Below are 21,328 nucleotides of genomic sequence, written 5' to 3'. Positions count from 1 at the left end.
AACCAGAGCAAGCTGGAGAGAAAAGCAGGAGGATTGGACAGCTGTGCTACAAGCGCTTAACCTGCGGCACGGGCATGAGGGACGGGCTGGGCTGAGCCGGCGGGAGGCGCCGTCCGTGCCCTCAGGAGGGGAGATGAGGATCGGTACGAGGAACCGGAGGTGTGACAGCAAACAGCGGTTTGGGCACCCACCGATAGAAAAGTTACGGAATTCGTAACCGCCGAGTGCTGATGCCTATGCTGAAACGCATAAATAGTGTGAAGTTCTGCTGGTCGGTTAGCCAGCCTTTCGCGTTGCCACTAAGCTCCTACTTCGGGCAAACTCGAATAAAACATAGAAATTGCTCTCCTCGGTGTGCGATTTGGTTCGGGACAGCTTTGTATTTAACACCAATAACCGGGACGGCCGCGACCCTGCGGCAGCGCTGAGATAGAATCACCGCGAGCGCCCCGGGAGCCGCGGGCAGGAGCCGCCCTCACGGGGCCCCTCACGGCCGCCCTGCGCGGGAGGCGGGGCCGGAGCGGGCGGGGCGGATCTCGCGAGACTTGGGCGGGGCCGCGGAGCCCGGTTTGAACGGCAGCAACGGCGGGTGCGGGGAGAGGGCAGCGAGCGAGGGCGGGCAGTGAAGGGGAGCGGGGTTTGCTCTCTCTGGGGCTGCTGCCGTGCCCGCCGCCGTTCCCTGCAGCCGGTGGGGCCGTTGGCTGCCTCACAGCCCGCGGAGGAGCGAGGCGAGCCCGTTTGGGCCATACCGGGTGTGGGGGTCTGGTCCCGGCAGGAGGGGACAGCGGGGACATGGCGCTGGTGACACACAGCGCTGCCAGAGCCGGCTCTGTGTGGCCCAACGGTGAGGCTGTTGTGTGATGTTTGTTGTTCTCTGTAGTACCGGCCCTCCCAAGAGCCTGTTTGTGGAAGGTGATCGGCTCCGGAAAGCTTTCAGCCTGAGCGTGCAGCGTGGTAGGTGCAGGTACGGGCTTGTGTAAGTAACTGGGTCGTGGGAATGCCTGGGATAAGGGAGATAAACCACCCTGGAGACTGCGTGCTTCTGATCACAAAATGCACGTGTGCTCCTGATCACAAAATGCACTTTTGATAGGATCAGAGCTCAGGCAGCTGTTTCGTGTGGCCTTGGGGAATAGGAGTTTAACCAGAGAAGTGTGCTAGAGTGGGAGAAGAAAGCCAACAGACTGCCTTTTATCTCCTACCTTGTTACTTTTATTAAGGAGACTTTGAATGGTTGAATAATCGAGGTGTGTAGAATCTCTCATTAAATGTTTGAAGATATTTAGCCAGAAGTGAGTTACTCTTGTAACTCAGTAGAATAAATGAAGACTGATGTCTGTTATTGCCTTCCTCCTGCCTACTCACCTTGCTCCCCATTCAATTGATCTTAAAACGTTATTTTCAGAGTAATTTACTTAGCCTCATGTATAATACTAAATTGCTGGCAATTATTTCAGTGTACAGCTTCTTGAACAAAACTACCTGGACTTGTTTGATTCATCCAGAATTGACAAGGAAAAATTGAGGTTGGCTGTGCTCCAAAAGACATACTTGCTGTTTCCCCTAATAGTCAGCAGGAGTGTGTGAATAAGAAAGCTATTTCTCTTTTCCTCCCTACTTCAACTGTAAAATTAAGAAAAAACCCATACTTTTTTTTTCCTCTTGTCTATTAAATAATTTATTAGGAGCTCAAAGTTCTTGTATGTGAAACTGGAAGAGAAATTAAAAGAACTTAAGTAGTAGGAGAGAGTGAGACAAAAATCCCCCCCTTAAAAATTACAGGTGTGCCAGAAGAAGGTGACCTTAGCCCAATTGCAGAGCATCCATCCTTTGGCAGCATTGCCTGACCTGACTGTTGCTAAACTGTCTGACAGCTGCCTCACCGAGATTTGAATAAGATTTGCATTTATGTGGGGGCTTAGCTTGTGATCTGCATGTTCATGAGGCAGCCAGCAGGGTTAAGCCTGTTCTGAAAAGGGACTGCTCTGAAGGGCTCTGCTGGCAGCTCAGACTCATCCAGACTAGACAACTTCTTTTCCTTTAAAGGTGGGGTGGAAGAATAAGGTCAAGAACTACTTCAATGGGCTTCTGGAGGTGAGTTAAGCATGTTGTTCATTTAAGTTAGTAAACTAGGAACTGCCATGTGGCTGTGTTGCCTCTATGCTATTGTCTGATCAGAAAATAAAGCTATTTTTAAAGTTCTGTTTTTGTAAGTGAACAATGGTTCATTCATCCTCTTTACCAGTGGAAATACTTGGCAGAAGTTGCTGCCTATGTTCTTGTATTGCTACACCTTGCCTTAAACACTTAGTAATTAATTTTTATGCGGTGTCCCTGTATTAGTATGATACTGATGAGTCTTAGTATGCAAAATTCCTGTTTCCCTGGCTTATTTTAGTATAAATGTAGAACTAGAATTTGAGGCTTAGAGGTGAAAACCGAAGCTTCAAAGCCTGGCTGGATAAAATCTCTTTGTATGTGTTAAACCTGGATAGCAACAAGTGAGGAGAAAATGCAAAAATCAGAATGTGATCGTTTCCATCTTGTGCCTTGGAAAGGAATTGGCACAGTAATGGTACAATTACTTCTGCATGTTAATTAAATTCTTTTCTATTATAGAAGCTGAGTAACTCCCCTAGGAGTTATTCATGTTGACTAAAAGTTAGCAAAGAAAAGAAGTGAAGGATGGCTATTACAACATTCATGAGAATGATGGGTGTGCCAGTAAGAAATGACAACAAAAAAATTGCTCTGTGAGAACAAAAAGCAGGAGTCAGGTCTTCAATACAGAAGTACTTTAATTCTAAAATTATATAAAAGTTATGGGCCCTGGCTTTAAAAAATCAACTGCAAGATTTTTTTTGTCTCCCTCTGTTATTTCCTCCTCTTGGCATATGTTGTTCAGAAGCCCAAGTTACTTAGCATTTTCTGTCTTAATAGGATTTTTTTGCAGCAGGCTGATTTAGCAGATTTGGGAGCAAGCAGTCATATGAGCTTATGGTGTTAATTTGACTTTTTATTTTTTTAAATACTTGGTTTGTTGGATTTACTTTGGCTAACTTTTTTGCAAAATTCACCTTCTGTCTTTCATTATACAGTTAGAAAAGGATGAATTTTCTGAAATGAGACAAGGAGATGATTATTTACCAACAAATAAACTAATTTTTGAAGGACTCCATTAAGCACTTAAATAGATGCAAAGCCCTGTGTTAAACTCCATATATTTTACAGGGCTGCTGTTTTTGACTCTTCCCTTGCTTACCTGTTATCTGTTTCTCCATCCCACATAATGTTATTAGGAGTACCCTTCCTGCTAAGGCAGCTGCCTACTCCAATCTTAAGTGTTATTTGTGTACACAAGAAATGCTGGACTTAGTGGGGCTTGGTTTGTAATGCAGAGAAAATAATGTCAGCCAAGTGCATAGAAGTGTTTTCCTAAGGTTATTTAATTGTCTTGTACTTGGCAAGAGAGCTCTATCCTAAATTAACTCTGGTTGTGCTGCACAAAGAAAGGCTGGGTGCACAGGAGTGCTCTTGCTGCATGCTAGATATAATCAAAAATAAGGCAGTAACCAAGTTTATGAAGAAATAACTATTTCAGTTATTTTACTGTTCACAGGTCTGCTTGTGAGCTTTTTTTTTGTGTCTTGTATTGCAAAAATATATGGTTCTGTCCTGGTTAAGAAAGGAAATCCAATAACTTCTTTCAGATAACTACTCTTATCTATAAAACCTATTTACTGCAATATATTTTTAAGGTTTTTTTTTTCTTTGCAGTGTTGAATAAAAAAAGAAAAATGGAGGCAGAGACCATTTTAAGTCTTAAACAGCAACTCAAGGAAGCAGAGAATGAGAGAAGAAAGGCAGCACAATATGGTTTGCATTTACTGGAGTCCCAAAGTGAGATTCAGAACCAGCTGGATCAAACACGCTGTGAATTGACTGAGAAAACTGAGGTGATGACTGCCTTTTCTTCTCCAAGTTCAAAACCACAACTTTGTTTTATTTTAACTGTTTTCTGCAAGGCACAGGTGTTTTCATGCCTTTGAGCATCTAGATTAATTTTAATAAAGCTCTAAGTAGTTGTAAGAGAGGGCTTTTTTCTCAGCTGTAAGACATTGAGTGTAATTGTATCTAACTGGGAGAGGGTTTCATAGCTAATTATGCATCAAGTGTTCAGTATCATGTAGGACTAATTGCCTTTAATGTAAAATGAGTGCTAAATGCTAAAGTAAATTTGCTTCAGAGCATGCTTTTCCTCTGTCTAGCAATCCATTTATGTATGCTCTCCCAGTCAACTTTATATCACTTAAAAGCTGTGCAAAGAATGCTAGCAGCAAGACTGTAAAATTGATTTCTTCTCTAGTAAAGGTTTCAAATTTTCCCAATACCCAGAGGTTCTGAGCTTTTTAGCACATTCCTTTGCAGCTCAGAAAAAGGAGTAGCATAGTGCTAAGTTATGGAGGTATTATTTAGTTTTCTTTTTAGTAATTGTTTGAGAAAATTCCAGTTATGAAAAGTGGAAGAGATTTTCCCAAAAGCTTTAATGGCCTTCTTTGTGTTCAGCCAGCTTGCATTTCAGATAAATTATTTATCTTCCATTAGTCTCTTTCTGGTTGTGCATCCATCCCTTCTCCTGGGATAGAGCTGAAGGGTTTGTTTTGGTGCAGCACCCAGCTGTTCTGAATGGACAGAATTTTGTATTCTGGTTCACCATTAGTGATCTTTGTGTGAGAGGCAGCTGAAGGCCCAGGTTCCAAGGCAGCCAGGGCAGGATGATCCTTTCCTGCTGACTTCACACAGGGCAGGTACTGAGCTGCTCCCACAGGTTGTGACCCTGTGGGGGAGGCTGGAGCCACCTTCTGAGCTGACCTGCACACAGGGCAGGTACTGAGCTGCTCCCAGAGGTTGTGACCCTGTGGGGGAGGCTGGAGCCACCTTCTGAGCTGACCTGCACACAGGGCAGGTACTGAGCTGCTCCCAGAGGTTGTGACCCTGTGTGGGAGGCTGGAGCCACCTTCTGAGCCTGGCTGGGAGCCTGGATTCCAGGGCTGGAGGGCAGGAATTGTGGGCCTTCATACAGTAGAATAACACTTTGTGGGAGCTGGGCTTACCCAAGAGATTCTTCAGAGCCTTTGAATCCCTCTCTGGCTCTCCTCTGTGCATTCTGAGTGCAGTAATTGTGAACACAAGTGTGGGTTCTACCAGCAGGCACAGAGGCCTCTCAGGAGGCTCTGTGTGCTCTTCTGTAGCCGTGTGCAGGCAAGGTCCTGCTGGGGTTTTGTTGTTCTTGGCTCTGGCCAAGCAGTGCACTCCCAAACCTGTCCTGTGGCCAGTCTTTATCTTTGTGTTCAAGCTTCTGCCCTGAGAGCTGAGCCTGTCCTTGATAAGCTGTGTCTAGGCCACAGAGGTCACTTTGATACCTGACAGCTTTCAGGTTTTTATTTAATTCTGTTTTGTGTCTCAAGAGTTAGGTTCTTTTGAAAAGGAAATAAAAATCTGAAATGTTTAGATTAATTTGGCTTCCTTTTTACCTTTTTTGCTTTCAAGATTTTCTTTTCCTTAATTGCTGGCCAAATGGAAGAGTAAAATGAAGCTGCCCTTTGTAATTAGCAAACATGCAATCAAGCATAGATAGAAGCTGTTTAAAAAATTATTCTTCAGTCTGGAAGAGTTGATGGGATTTATTATGAAGCAGACAATTTAGCTGTCTTAAAAAAACTATTGAATTCAGCTGTTCTGCTTGATGGACTGGAGTAATTTTTAACATAATTGGGTTCTGTAGTGGTAGAAAGGACATACAAACTCTGGGTAAATCTATGGCCCTTGCAGAAAAGATACCCACACATTTCATGTTGGGTGCAAAGAAATACAGAGTTTCCATGGAGAAGAGAATATTTCACAATCAAATTATAAACACAGCATTTATAAATCATAACATTTTAGAGCAGCTATTTTAATTTTTTTATAACATGGATATTACAACTCTCTAACTGGCACTCCCAACAAAAGACTAAATGAGCATCTTGGTTCTGAGCCTGTGCTTTTTCATAAATGCTTAGGGAACAGTGTACAATTACATCTAGATTTATTAGTGTGTCATTTCTTTCAGAAATTTGAACAAGAGAAATACACACTTCAGAGAGAAATTGAACTCAAGAATCGAATGTTGGAAAGCTTGAATTTTGAGTGTGAGTCCCTTAAGCAACAGCAAAATGTGCAACTGGATAAACAGAAAGAGCAGCTTGACAGAGCCTATGGACAAGAAATCAGTGACCTTAAAAACAAGGTTTGATAATTAAAATATAGCTAAAAAGTTGTTGATACTGTTTTCTTAACTTGTAAGTGCACTCTTAACTAAGAAATAATAAATAGTGTATACACTAATAATACTATATAGTATTATTTCTTAACTAAGAAATAATAAATAGTGTATAGTAGCTTGTTTGGTTGGTTTTTAAAAAAATATCTGTGTAGTCACTTTTGAATGAGATTAAATTTCACTGCTTATTTTTAAAAGCTACTCTTGTGTTTCCAAGACCTTTTCTGGAATTGGAGCAGTCAGAAGTATTGTGCTTTTCAAGAATTTACCATGAAATGATACTATTTAGTTCTCAACTGTTTTTAAGTTGGAGAACCTGAAAGCAGAACTGGATGAAACCCGACTGTCAGAGAAACAACTGAGACAAAAAGTGGAGCACCAGAAGGAAATCATTGCTGCCAAATCAGAAGAACTGCACATGATGTCTGAGCGTGTCCATGAGACCATGTCTTCAGAAATGCTCAGCCTGCAGATCGAGCTCACTGAGCTCCAGAGTCAGAAGGTGTGTGAGGAGCTCTGCATTTGCAGTGTAGCCTAGTTGAAGATGAAATTCTGCCCTCTTGCTCATTCATTTTTAGGTGTGCTGTCCATAGTGCCACGTTAGGGGTGACTTTTATTCAGACAATGTGCACAGCAAAAAATGACAGCCTTAATAGCTGGGCTGTAATATCTTCTTCAAGATAATATTTTGTATCAAAACTAATTACTACTTAGGTCTTCTTGTCTTCAGTTGTTTGAAATCTTTTTAATGTGATGCTTTTTTGTTTGTTTAGGCCAGTGATGAAGAAAAGCTGAACGAGCTGCAGTGCAGTAAGGAGCAGTTGGAGCTGGTGAACAGCAACTTACGGAACCAGCTGGAGCGGCTGCAGGGGGACAAAGAAGAGAGGGAAAAAGAAGTTGTCTTTTACTGCAATGCATTAGAGGTATTCTCTTCATTGTTAGTCACAGGGCTAGATAATCCCAAATTGCACAAGGTGTGTTGTGGTTTTTGTGAAGGGGGAGATGTGAGGGAGAGGGAAAAGAGAAGGATAATGGTCCTGTCTGGTGCTGCCTGCTGGTAAAAGCTCTCTGTTGGCCTTGTTTTGTGGCAGCTCTGAAAGGGGAGCCTTTGCATGGCACTGTTCTGCCTCTTGGGGACCTGCTCACAGGTCACTGGCAGAATTCTCCTTTTTATTTCCAGTTCCTGCTGAATGCTTTGGAGAGTCTTGTACTGGGAAGTAGAGCATTTGTCACAGATGAATACAGGGAGAGTGATCTAAATATCATTAATCCAGTTGATGAACATCAAAGCTTACCCTTAAAGGCTTTTAGTTGTGCTCTTTTCCTGAAGAACAAGTGGAATATTAAGTGTTTTAGTGAAATGAAATTAATTTTTGTTACTAGAACTGTATGTTAAGGACTTCAGTACAATATAATCTCTGCTAAAGTATAGGAAATGAAAAAGAGGTAAAGCTATCTGATTAAATTTGTGTATGCAGTACATCAGATGCTTAAATGACTAATATCCTCTTTGCTTTAATCTAGAAAGCTCATGAGGCTAATCAGGAGCTTCAGGTTCAGCTGGATCATGCAGTGCAACAATCTTTGGACCCTACAAGTAAAGGCAATTCTCTCTTTGCTGAGGTACAACTGTGCAACAGATGCCTGAGAAGTATTTTCAGTTTTCTTTCTTGTATTGTATTGAAAATATGGGAGTATTTTTTGCACCTGATCTGGCCAGCATGTAGCTCTATTCCTTAAATATAACTTCATTTTTGATCTGATATGTGGAAAACTATTTGATGCTCTTTCTGTAGATAAGGAATTTGTAAATTTAATGGAATCACTTCAAGTTATCTGACTATCAAGTTAAAAGTTGTGACTGAGGGTTCATCATGGTTCTGTCTGCAACTCTTGATTTGAAGTTGTGTTCAGCTGATAAATCCACCTTTAATGGCAGCATGTGAAATATTAACAGTTGCTGCTAAAAGCTGCCTTACACACTTCCTGAAAATGTCTGGATGCTGGAGCTTTTGGGAGGGTTTTGGAATTAGCTTTTGAGTAAGAGTTAAATGCATAGGGAACATTATTTCATGGCAGCATCCAGGGGATGGGTGAACTTGGGAAACAGTTCAGATCATTTTAAACTGTTCTGCTGCCAGTGGACAAAACCATTCTACAGCAACACTGAAGCATATGGAATGTTACTTTATTTTGATATCAAAAGAACAAAAGGAAAATCTGTTGCATTTCACTGGTTGGGGTTCAGTGGCACTGTCTATTCACTTGTATCACAGGGCTAAGCCAGTAGCCTGTATTTACAAGTAGTGCTGCTGGAAAAGCAGTGTTTGCAGACTGAGCACCAATTGCTAGGCAGCATGTCCTGATCCCATTCCTCATCCAAGTGACAGCAGGTGTTGTGATTTCCCAGTAATAATTGTTGACAATGTTCTGTAGGTGGAGGACCGTAGGGCAGAAATGGAACGACAGCTGATCAGTGTGAAAGTAAAATATCAGTCCCTACAAAAACAGCATGCATTCACTAGAGAACAATTGCAAAGAATGAAGGTAGGATGATTCCTGTCATACTCCAGGGTGTCCTTGGGTCTGATAAGGCACTGCTTTAATGCACAGGCCAGGGGATTTGTTATCTCTAAAATATGGTGCAGTAGTCTGGGGGGAGGGAAATGGGAGAAAAAACAAGTGAGATGATGATGTGCTGTTTGTTTGACTGCTATGCTCCAACAGCATCCACCTTACAGTGAGGGCACCATGTTTGCTCACTTTGGCAGTAGTTGTTTAATGGATAAAAGTAAAACACAGCTCCTGTCAGTCAAACCAGCATTCAGTTTGTCTTGGGAATTGTTTTTTCTTTTCTTGTCCAATCCTTATACTACATGAATCAAGTATTTGTACTTTTACTGTGGTTGCTAAGATTGGGAGCAAAGAAAATGACAGGCTTTTACCACCATCACACTGTAGGGTTTTTCCTACCTCTGTGTTGCTTTCTTGTCTTTGTCCATATTTTGTCTCATTCTTTTCTCTATTTTTGGTGTAAGAATAAGTCCTAATTTTCATAATTCTAAGTTAAATAGGATGGGAGCCTGGTGGTTAATATTGAGGACTAGTTAGCAGAAGCTGATTTACAAGATAATGTCAGGGGGATGCTGCAGAGCTGCCAACTCTTTTCATGTTGGTCTCAAGTTTTTTCTAATTCTAAAGTGGATCCTTTAATTTTGATCAACTGCTTGGTCATGTGGTTTGAGGAGAGTGCTTAAACATCAAGGGTGACTATGATGAGTTGCACTGAAGGTTTGTATTAGCTAGGTTTTGTGGAGTAGGTTGAAAATAGTTTAAACAGTGGTCTTAAAGGAGAAGAAAAACCCTACTGATACAGCAAAGATTTGAATGAGGACAGTCATTGGGTAGGATCAGTTGCTTTGGAAATTTTCTTTGTGATATGGGGTGAGTCAGTCATTGAATGGTGTAACAAACACACCTAATACTAAAAGTACCAAAAATGGAGGTAAACTGGTATTCCTGTACTAGTGCTTCATGTTCTTATTTGGAATTCTTTCTACTTTTTTTCTGTTGGTACAGGAGATGAGTGGTTTGTTAGGACAGCTGTTTTGCTTAAGCTGCTGTCTTAAATCCCTGTTAGCATCCTCTGTGTGTTGTGCTGCACTGAGATGCTGCCAGTTACAGCTCAATCTGAGTTTAGCTGATCTCTCCACTCAAAGCTGCTTACCCCACAGGAGAGGTAACTGCTGGTGCATCTTTAGTTAAGAATCTCACTTTGTGGTAATTACTGGTAAATCCTGAGGAGCTGGCTCCTGAACAGAATGTACACAGCACTCCTGGGAAAGCTTTTTCACCTCTAGTGTATTTTTTCTAGTCCAGAGCATCCTTTCCAGTTTCTTTAAGTTCCTTGTTATGTAGATCAGCTGCAATTTGCATTTCTGACAGTTAGCAGGAGGGCTTTTAAGGAAAAAGGGAAAAAGGTTGGGTGTCTGTACTTGGGAGCTGTGAGGAATGTTTTAGGCAGCCAGTGAGGTGGAGTTTCCAATTTTGCCTCCCTTACATCCTGTAGAAGCTCTGAGGAGATGATTGAATCTTTCATTAGCTCTAATTTGTGCACAGAATCATCAATACCCTTTAGCTGACATAAGAGATTCTACAGGGTAAATGCTCTTCTTGCTTTCCCTCTGTAATCTCATTTTTTTTACTTGATCCTTTCCCTCTGATTTCTCCCAGTGTTACCTTATCCATACTGACTAGATTGATAAAAATGTCTTAGTTTTCCCTAACACCTTGTGAAGTCTTTCATTTATTCTGTTTCTTGTTTAAATGTCTGATGTATCACCTGTAACTAAATGTACTAAGATCCTTGTACTTCAATGTTATTAACACCAATTGACATATTGCTGTAAATGTAAGATTTTTATAACTTCTTTATAATGACAGAGGGTGTTCTTTTGCCTCAAAAGAGGTATTCCATTGGAGAAGCAGAAAAAGCTGAAATTCTTGGGTTAATATTGTGGAAGGCAAACGTGGTGGTGTTATAACTGAAAACAGTGGGGGGGTTAAGCTGAAAAAAGTGGGGGGGTTTTCCTGAGAGAGTTCTCAGGATGCATTTCAGCTCTGACAAGTCAGCCTGGACTGAGCCTGGCCTCTGGCTGGCCTGGTGCTGATGGGGGGTGTGGAATGCTCTGTGTGCCCTTGGCAGGGTGTGTGTGCTCCTCAGCCAGCAGAGAGGTGAGAGGGACAGCCCAGGGCTGCACTGCTCACTGAGAGCTCAGCTGCCCTCTGCCTTGGGCTGTCTGTGCTGATAATTGCTGGGATTGTGTCACAGAGACTGAATTCAAGCACCCAGTGCCCTTCTATGTTCAGGTTTAGAATTACAAGGCTAGAGGAACCAATTTTGTGTAAAAGGCTGGGATTTGCAGTCACTAATCCCAGTGCTTGTTGTAAATAGTTTTTTCCTCTTTTCCAGCTGCAGATGGCCACACTGCTGCAGCTGAAAGGCTCCCAGGCAGAGTTTGATCAGCTGGAACGCTTACAGTCCATGTTAGAGCAAAAGAATGGTGAAATAGAAGATCTTCTTATGAAAGTGAGGCAGCTAGAAAAATTTAAGGTATGTGGTTTTTAATTAAGTGGAAAATTATAACTGGAAACTAAAACATGAAAACAAGAATTATGAAAATTATCTGAAGTGCATGCTCAGGTTGAAGAAGGTATCCAAAAGCTGACTCATATCTTTATTTGACCTGAATTGTAGTTTGCAGCTGGAGAAGATTAGACTCCTCAAGTGTAGAGAAGCAGAAAATTATGCCCCACTCAACACCTGGGTTGAAGAAACAATTTTTGTCCTGTGTGAAGCACCTTGATATCGTTTATAGTTACTTGGTCAGAGCTCACTGAGCTGTGCCATCCAATTTTTCCCTGAGAAGGTGCAGTCATTTGGCACCTGTGCTGTGTGTGCTTAGGCTTTAGTCTTTAGAGCCTCAGCTCTATTGAATTTCATGGATTTTTATTTTCTTGATGTGGCTCAACTTTGCAGCTAAAGCATGTTCTTTTCTAGTGAAACTCAGGTGCTTAATTATCCTTGTAAAGCAGTTTTTTCAGTCTTCTTATGCAGCTTGAAAACATCTTGTCAGTGTTTAGAAAAGTGAAAAAACACATGAGGATTTCTGTGTACACAGTGTAATACTACTGATGTTTGTGTGTTTCCAGAGTGCAAAACTGGAGCCTTTCTTAATTCTGGCATGTTTCTGGACTTGTTTGGCCCTTTCTTATCAGAGCTTTGGAATGCAAACTGAGGTGTATTTGCTTGTGCAGTAGGACTGTGCTTTCCAGGATAGCCTCCTGTATTCTGCATTTAACCCAATAATCTGGTGTGAAGCCAGGCTTAACCCATTTCAGCAATAATTGAAGAAGCCTGATTGTTTTACCAGTTTTGTCATGTTTAAACTTGATCTGTACTTAATTTCTGTCTATAGGCCATAAATAAGTAGTGTTGGCAAATGGAATGATTGATTCCAATAACCACCAAAAGTATCTGTAGGCAGTGAGTGCCAGAGCCTGGGAGGTCTCTGGGACAGGATTAAATTTGAGTACTGCTTGTTCAGAAAAAAAACACCAAACAAAAACCCCAGTGTCACGTGTTCTAAAACCTTTACTATGAACCAACTTCCTCATCTGAAATGTGTAATTGATTTTGAGATTTTGACTGTTGATGGGCATGGCTGATATTCCTCTGGGGTCCAGCTGCTGACCCTAGAAATAAATGCTGAGAAAAATTCCCTGTGGGTTAACTAAATACCCTGTATTTTCAAGTGCAGAGCTGCTTGCAAACCTTCTGGAGTTGAGATAACTCACTTTTTTCCTTTTTTCAGTGAATGAGAGAGAGCTGTCAGTTTTAGTGCTATTTGACATTTGTAACAAATGAGAAGGTACTCAGAGCAGCTGAGTTTTATCATCTGTGTTTAAATCCCTCTATGATGAGGCTTTACCACCAAAATGCATAGAAAATGTCTCCTAGGAACTAAGCTAATGTGCTTCTGAAAGGTCACTGCCTGACAAGCTGATACTTGTTCTTTATCAGACTTTATATGAGAATATGGAGGAGTCCAGACCTGCTAATGGAGCAAAAGGAAGTGACTCTGAAAATGGTTACTATGCAGATTTACTGCAAATTAAACTTGACAACTCCAAGTAAGTGATTCCAGCCTGAGGTTCTAGCAGGGTTATCTTCTAGGTACTTGGTTTTATCCTCCCTTTTTTGTTACTGTTGTGTGTTGCTGCACATACCCACGTGCAGATGGGTTTTGTTCCTGGTGCATTTTCTAATGCTGTGGAACCAACCTGACTTCATTATAGGACTAAGAGTTGTTTTTTGTAGTTTCATTTATGTTTTAAAGGATAACAGCAGAAATACTGCTTATGATTATTGCTTTCTTTCAGAAATGTTGTTAATACTCCTAGATACAGGGCAGTTGAGACCTTGAATAAATTAAAAGTTAATCTCATACAGTTTCCTTATTCTCTAGGCTATGTATGTTTATTTCTCTTATAAAAAGTGAGATAATAACCCTCAGAAGGTTTTATAGGACAAAAAAGCTTGATTTTTCTTACTAATTTACAAACACCAATTTATGGTTGAAGTTCAGGGCTTAGTTGTTGCTTTACTAAAAGAAAAACCCAAACTAATCCAAGTGTGACTCATTTTATAATTTTCCTCCCATCCCAGCAAGGAAACTGAAACACTGAAAAATGAGCTATCCCTGCAGAGAATGAAAGCTCTGTATGAGAGCCAGAGGGTCCTGGAATTTGAAAGGAAGCTCTTCACAAATGAGAGGCATTTGCAAGCTTGTCAGAGTGAGAACATGAACCTGCGGGTTATGCTGGATGAGCTGAAAATGAAATATGAACCTGAAGGTAACAACTTCTTTGCTATCAGGGAAAATATAAATTTTTGATTTTCTCAGCCTTTAGAAATGGAAAAATGGAATGACACTAAATGGGAAGACGTTGTTTTAGTTCCAGAATTGAATGCTTAAATAGTTGCTGACTTTCTGAAATGACCTGATCCAAAATCTGCTGAGCTGAAGTAGAAAAGTCCTGCCTTGCTCAAGACCTCACTTGAATGTGTGAACACTGACTAGAGGAGACCAAAGAATGCAGGTTTATAGTTAAAAATGGCAGTTCAGGGGCTTCATAGAGCACAGGTAGATAACCAGACTCGAGTGGGTGGGATCCAATCTCAGGTGTTTCCCATAATAGCAGCAGTGTCTTTGTGGTGGTAAGCCTCAGCTCTCTGGGTATAGGCAGCTGATGGGAGCTTTGGAACGAGGTGCAAAGCATTTCCAGGAAAATAGTGTAGAAAGTTAATATGGATGAAATTGTGACTAGAGAGACCCACCTGACAAACAGCTGATACCTGAGTATGGGCAAAGCAAGGGAGCTGTGGGGGAAAAGGATTCTATTTATCCTTTAAATATTAAAGGATTCTATTAAACAAATTTAGGTGAGATATTAGGATGAAACTTCCCTGTGAGGGTGGTGCTGAGGGTGCCCAGAGCAGCTGTGGCTGCCCCATCCCTGCCCCACCAGGCCAGGCTGGGTGGGGCTGGGAGCAGCCTGGGATGGTGGAAGGTGTCCCTGCCATGGCAGGGGCTGGGAATGAGATGGGCTTTAGGATCCCTTCCAACTTAAACAATTCTGGGATTCCGTGAACAGGGAACCAGATAGGAAAGTTGGTTTTGTCCACACCCAGAGGATTTACCTTTAAAATGTGATTTGTGGAAGCTTACCTCCACAAATAAAAAAACTCCTCTGCAGTTCAGAGCATTTAATTTTTAAAGCCTTGGTGAAAAGACAGAGTGGATGAGGAGAAAGATGTTGTCTCTTTCAAGTTAACTTCTGCTGGGATGATCAGATTATATGAAGAAATGTTCTTTTAAGGGTATTAAAATTGTCTATTAAATTACAGATATAAATATATATAGATATAAATATATATAAATATATATCTAATTATAAATTGTCTATTAAGAATTATTCCAAGCTCTTTAGTAATGTGAAACATTCTTACTTCTATTGTGAACGTGTTGGGGAACAAGCAATCTCCAGCTTCTCTTTTGTAGAAAATGTATATTTTCTACATAAATATAAATAAATAAAAATATATATTTTTATATATAAAAATATATTTAAATAAAAATATATATTTTTATTTAAATATATATAAATATATTTAAATAAAAATATATTTTTTTTCCTTTAGAATTACTTAAAGGTTCTAAAACTAAAAAGAGGAGGGAGAGAATTCCAGTGAATGCAACTTGTGACTACTTTGACAGCAAAAATACTCCAGTGAAAGAAACTGCTCTCACTCAATTGCCAAGTAAGGAAGGGAAAAAGATGACTACCAAAAACCTGGAGCAAAGTGATGCTTCTCCAAAAAAACAGCCTGTCCAAGCATCCCCACTGCACACAGCTCTCCAGGCAATACGAAACATTGTTGAACCTGAAAGAGAAAGGAAAAGAGTTAAAATTCAAGATGAGAATCACGTCACCTTTACTTCCAGTAGCAGAAGTGGAAACAATTCCTCAGCTCCAGCTGTCCCCAGGTCAGTGTCAGCTTGTGTCTCTGCTCAAGGCCCTCAGCACAGAGCTGCATCTCTTTTCTTTGGCTGCATGAACTGTGCTCTGCACTGCTTGATCTATTTGCTCAGTGTTGCATGCAGTGTCATTCCTCAGCTCCGCCTGCCCACGCTCAGCCTCTCACTCCCTTTTAGAAGGACTAAAGCACTGACTAATAAAAGACTCTCAAAACAGTCTCTGAAGTAACTTTCCTGTTGAAAGACATTTGAGGTGTGCAGGTAGCATGGCAGCTCACTTGGTTTGCTCCAGCATCAGGAACTTTGTGTTCTTGGTGCCCTCAGAGCTGCCCCACAGCTGTGTTACAGCTCAAGGTCGTAAAGGCAGCTGGAGTCATGCTCCAGTTTCATACCTATTTTCAGCTCCCAGCAACTTCCAGATTTAGCTAAAAGCCTAGAAATTATTTAAGTAATTCTTCACCTGAATTGTGTTAACTTTCATTGTACATGATAATAGAGAACCAATGAGCTGTCTGTGTTGTCAGACAAATGCATGGTCTGGATGCACAATAGCTGGAAACACAACTGCCAAATTAAGATGAGATTTTTCTCCTGAACTGAGAATTGAAGTTACTTTTTGCTAGATGGTAAAGTAACTGAGAACAGTCATTATCTCCAGCTTCTTTATTCTGGTGAAAACAATGCTGACTTTGATTTTCTACTTTCTCAACTAATGCTTTTTGTATTCTCTTCATACTCTTTGTAAACACATGCTTGAGTGTTTGGGGGTAGAAAAACTGTCTAGGCTAGGCCAGAGGTTTTGGGCTTGCAACTTGCTAATATCTGCTGAAGAAACAGCCAATGTTAATGGCATTCAGGGTAATTGGATTGGTGCTTTGGCTCCTGGATCAATTCCTCAAGGTTGCATGGATGTAATTAACAGTTTTAAAGTAGCCAAACACTGCAGTTGTCTTAAACTGTGGAGAGAATACGGCAGAAACAGCAGTTTTAGCAATTGTGTTCAACTGTGGGATTGTTAGTGAGGAGGGAAGATCAGGAAGGTCAGATATGGAGGAAAAAGTGGAAAGGAAAGATTGGAATAATTTAGTGATGGTATTGGGTTTTGATAATGTCCTCTACACATAAAGGAACAGGCAGAATGTAACCTGATATGAAAAGTTTAACTTCTTTCTATTGCTTTGGGGAATAGAAGATCTAATGTCTGCTTACAGGAAACTGTTGGAAATAGTTTATGGGAACTGAAGGGGGAACCTACTGGAGAGAGGGTGAGGAGTGGAAATTATTTATGGAGTTGATGCTGGAAAGCAAGAGAGAGTAGAAAAAATGGAAGAGGAAGGTGAAACCATAGTTCAGAGGGAGGTTTCTAATCTTGTATCCATTGCTGTTAGTTCAAATAAGGAACAAAAGATGGAAAATATTAGAAAAATAAAAACCACAAACACAATTAAGCTGCCACAAAACTTTGTATAAGCTGTTATGCTTTTTGGTGATAGTATGAGCCTGTAAAAGGCAAATCCAGGCAGCAAGTTGTTTGTTTCTGATTATGTTAATGAACCCCAGGTCATGATATTAAGCTAACATTAAGGATTTATTTACTCCTGATCTGCTATGATGTGCTATAAAATAGGAAGCCATGATGAAGTCTGAGTATTTGAGAAGCTGGATTTCTAAACACTGAAAGAATCTCTGGACTGTTCTGTGATGGATGTGGCTGAACCTTGGGCACAGAAAATATTGGCAAATTGATCAGGAGTGGGGACCTGAACAGGGAGAGTTTGTGGGAGGAAAAAATAAGGGTGGATAATTGTCAGTGTTTGACCTTGTGTCAACTAAAATGTGATGCTGCAGTGAAAAGGCTGTTCTGGTCTCTGAGGCTTGGTTTTGTGCCTGGAATAGTTTTTGTGCAGTAATTAGTGGAGCTCTGACATTGACCCATGAATTGTGAGAGAACAGAGCCACTTAAGCTGTGAAAGGGCTGCAGACTTAATTTCTAGAAAGTGGGGTTGACTTTGTCATCTCAGCCCAGGAGGCAATGAGGAAGTGGTCAGAAGTGATCTGGGTGTGCTGGTGGAGGTGACAAAGTCCCTTGTGTGAAGAGATTTCCTTGCTGAGGAGGTGTAAGCAGGTACAGCTGGATAATCTCAGCCAAGAGCTGTGTGTGCAGGGCACCTCTGTGTCCTTCCAGAGGGCTCCAGCCAGCTCTGGAGTAGCTCACTAGGGGATGGCACTGGTCAGGTTCTGATAGGAGTGGTGAGACTACAGATTTAAATATTCAGGTGGTGGTTATTACTTCTCAATCAATGCCTACTGGAATTCTGGCAATGCAGAGGTTATGTGCAGTGATATCTCTTGTTTGGCCAACTAACTGGTCAATAGAAAGATCCATTTCTCTATTGAAGTGCTTTTCTTCCCTTCTTAAACTGAAACAGCAAACTCTAGTCCTTGCTGCACAATTTATATTGCATTGAGATTTGAGGTTGTTTGCCTGAGTTTGATCTAAAGAAGAGTTTGGATGTCAAAGAGTTTATTTGCTCCCCTAAATTATTTAGTTGGATTACATACACCAAATCTATTTCACTTGGGCTTTGAACAATTGCCTGTGGCCATTTGGCTCAGCAGGAGATCTGGGTACACCAATAATGCTCTTTGGGTTTTTGGCACAGCCCTCAGCCTTGGGAAGTAAAGCTCCACCTGATGAGACAAGTTCATCTTTATTTAAATAGGTAGAAGGAGCCCCAGTTAGATCTGGTTTGGAGTGTGTAGAGTCCAAGCTTGAATCATGTCATAATTTCACCAGCATTTGCCTCAAGTGTTTAACCATTGTCTGTTCTCTCTGATCCATTCCCTGTACTGCCACCTGATGAACCAGGACAGGGCTCTGAGAGCTGTGGGGTGAACCTCAGCTCTCTGCACATCAGCTGCTCCTCCCTCTCTTCCATAGGACAAAGGAGAGCATTGGATGGGTAAAATTTGTGGGTAAAGGTGACAGAGGTCATGGGCAAGCCAGACCTGGGCAAGATTAAACTCCCTGCCAGTGAAAGATAGTGGGGTACTGAGAAAGAAAGGAGGAAAACTGCCCCAACCCTTCTCAGGCTCAGCTTCACTCCCTTGGTCCTGGCTTCTGTCTGCTCCCCAAGAGGCACAGGGTGAATGTGGTTGTCAGAGTTGTTACATTACAGGCTAAGATAATTACATTCTGCCACAAAAAGGCAATATTGTGTCTAAATCCCCTGGTGCTGCTTTGGGAGGTAACTTAAGTGAATGTGGGTTTTATTTGTTCTTCTGGTTTGAGTTCTTTCTACTTGTTGGCAATTTTGGCCACTGGTGTAGTGGTTTTGGTGGCCTTGGGTGGGAGTTGGTTAGGGCACAAGAGTGGGAGGGACTAATGAATGGACTCTGCCATAGGAGCAGGTTCATGGACAGCCACTCTCCATCCCCACCTGCAGCTGCTGGGGTGTGCACACCACATGATGATGATGATGGCTGCTGAGAACACATTTCTTTCTTCCCTGAACAATTCCTTGTAGCTGTAAGCACAGGAGGATTTGTCCAACTCAAAGTGAAGGTGACCATGGCAGGAGGTGCTCAGCCCTCAGAGCTACAGATGTGGCTTTAATGCAAAGCACATTATATTATATATATATATATATATATATATATATGGTGGAGCAAGCCCTGATCTAGAGGAGGTGCCCAGCAGAGCCTGGTTTTGTCCAGCCTGTTGAGACAGTGCTTATAGGGATTAACATGAACAGGGCCTGCAATGCATCAGACTTTGACAGCAGTCTGAATCTGTAGCTGCATTTCCCCAAATTTTTTTGTTACAGTTCCTTTCATAGTCCTCATGTTCAGCTGCACCTTTCTGAATTGCAAATAAGTTTCTGGCAACTGAGAAGCAGCTATTTGTTTTGGGAAAAACATCACTGAAAGCAGCTGCCCATGGTGTGGGTTGCTCACTGAGCCCTCCTGAGACCACTAAAAATCCACGAGGTCACCAGAGAATTGCTTTAATGTATGTGCTGATAAACAAGTGTAGAGTTTGTTTTGTTATATAAAGTGATGTTTAATTTGGAACTTCATTTTCCATAATTTCTGTCTTCTGTGAAAATAATCATGTGTAACAGTCAATGGGCTGTGGGTAATTTGGTTGGGTAAAATATCACTATTCATCAATTGTTCTAACGGCATGTTTGCATGTTCATTAAGTTAAAACCAAGATTTAGGCATCTGAGCACAATCTGATGTTTTGATTTCAAAATTATCTTTTTAACAGCAATGAGACAATTCTGCTAGGAATGTAAATGGAGATAAAACTAAGACATGTCAGCAGACAAATTATATCATTTAGGGCCTGAAAATAAATCTTCCCCAAACTTAAGATATTCAAGCACTAAGCTGAAGGCCAGAGTAGTGTAGAATGAGGTTGAAAGGAACATATTATTTTAAGGATAGGTTTTTGGTGGTGTAGAAGCAAGGAGCTTGATTTCATCCCATTTGTATGATGTTGCTCAGCCTTTTCACCTGGAGTTGTGGTTTTGGGGACTGGATCTCCTTTCTGTGCATGACACAGTCACTGCTGTTTCTGAAGGCTGATCTCAGCCTCTTCACCTCTTCAATAACCCTTCTTACCAAACATGTCAGCAGCTGAGGTGTGGGGGGAAGCTTCAAGTGATGAACTGTGATATAAAAATGCTTTGGTTTAGTCTCATTTTCTTCTTAAACCATGCTTACTCTGTCTCTGTATATGGATGGTCTTGTTTGCCAGCTGGTTTGTTGATTTTGCCTAAAATTCTTATTTTAGTCCTGGTTTATATTAACTAAATATGTATTTAGAATGGTTGCTTTGCCTATAGGTTAACAGCTGAATCCAGATTTGAAACTACAGAAGAAGATAAGAGAGAAACTAAAATCTCAACAGAGAAGAAAACCCAGAAGAAAAAACATTCCACATTGTATGTGTCTTCTAAGGCAAGTTGTGAAACTCAGTGTGCTCAGCAGTGAGTCACTGCTGCAGGGACCCACTCTGGGTGCTCTGCAGCAGGAGCTGCTCTGGGAACTCTCTCATCAGTGCCCAGGCTGCTCACTTCACTATTGACCTGCCTGCTCTCATGGGGGTGTCACTGCAGGGCAGAGCTGCACTTCTGGTGCCTTCCCTGAGGGCACCTCAGGTGTTCCCTGCCCTTGACCTGAGGCATGGCCTGTTCTCCACTCCTGGCAGTCCCCAAACACATTCCTTGCTTTCCTTAAAGCACAGGGCTCTTGTGGAGGGGAGGTTCTGGCTACCAGGTTTTATTAGATGGTAAGACAGGCTAGACAGGGTTGATGGAATACTCAACTAAGTGATGTGCTCCTAAATTTCTTCCATTTTCCAGATTCAGAATTCTTAAAATTTTTCATCCTAATGTATTACTTTTCAACTTTAAGGCTGACCTATTTACAAAAGTGCATGTGAATCACTCCATGTGTTTTGTTGGTCAGTTTTTGATATTCTATGTATTCTTGTATTTGTACTGTTAATTAAATAAAGATTTATTTCTTTCTTTATAAAATGTAGCCTGTATTGTATTTGAGAAGAAACATGAATCCATTTTTAAATGAAGGTGATGTCTTTTGTAGAACTTTTTGTTAAAAAAGAAGTACCTCTCAATAAATGATAAGAATGTGCAATGCAGGTGCTGTGTGTCATGTTTTAAGGAGACAGTTCTGTAACTTCCTGAAGCTCATGAAGAAAAATTCTGAGGAGACCTTTTAAGTTAGGTATTTGTATGGAAGTTGGATTACTCCATTTGGGTCATGGTACTATACTTTGAGCTCCATCTGGTGAATGGATTAGCCAGTCTCTAAGTAAAAGACTCAGTAATTAAGGTTGGAAATTCTTTAAGAATTTTTCTTTTTAATCCATCAT

The 21,328-nt window shown here is 41.2% G+C and overlaps 1 protein-coding gene across 5 annotated transcripts; it reads left to right on the top strand.

The window, feature by feature from the left end:
- Positions 1–528: 528 nt before the first annotated feature.
- Positions 529–21,086, top strand: SPDL1 (spindle apparatus coiled-coil protein 1). Of its 5 annotated transcripts, none has more exons than XM_071443096.1 (14): positions 529–589; positions 881–964; positions 2,047–2,094; positions 3,778–3,956; positions 6,113–6,289; positions 6,630–6,824; positions 7,096–7,245; positions 7,847–7,945; positions 8,759–8,869; positions 11,295–11,435; positions 12,906–13,015; positions 13,551–13,738; positions 15,087–15,432; positions 20,277–21,086. In XM_071443096.1, exons 4-14 carry the CDS (start codon positions 3,798–3,800, stop codon positions 20,422–20,424), a joined length of 1,824 nt encoding a protein of 607 aa, XP_071299197.1. In that variant the 5' UTR covers positions 529–589; positions 881–964; positions 2,047–2,094; positions 3,778–3,797; the 3' UTR covers positions 20,425–21,086. The 5 variants fall into 5 exon arrangements, with proteins under 5 accessions (XP_071299197.1, XP_071299199.1, XP_071299201.1 ...); XM_071443098.1 differs by having other exon boundaries at positions 881–976; XM_071443100.1 differs by lacking the exon at positions 2,047–2,094.
- Positions 21,087–21,328: the final 242 nt, after the last annotated feature.

The sequence above is a fragment of the Agelaius tricolor genome, unplaced genomic scaffold (assembly GCF_023055355.1).
Source record: "Agelaius tricolor isolate 1412-34295 unplaced genomic scaffold, bAgeTri1.0.p SCAF_18, whole genome shotgun sequence".
Lineage (NCBI taxonomy): Eukaryota > Metazoa > Chordata > Aves > Passeriformes > Icteridae > Agelaius > Agelaius tricolor.
The sequence above is the reverse complement of the archived record's forward strand: the minus strand, read 5'-3'. Positions and strand labels throughout refer to the sequence as shown.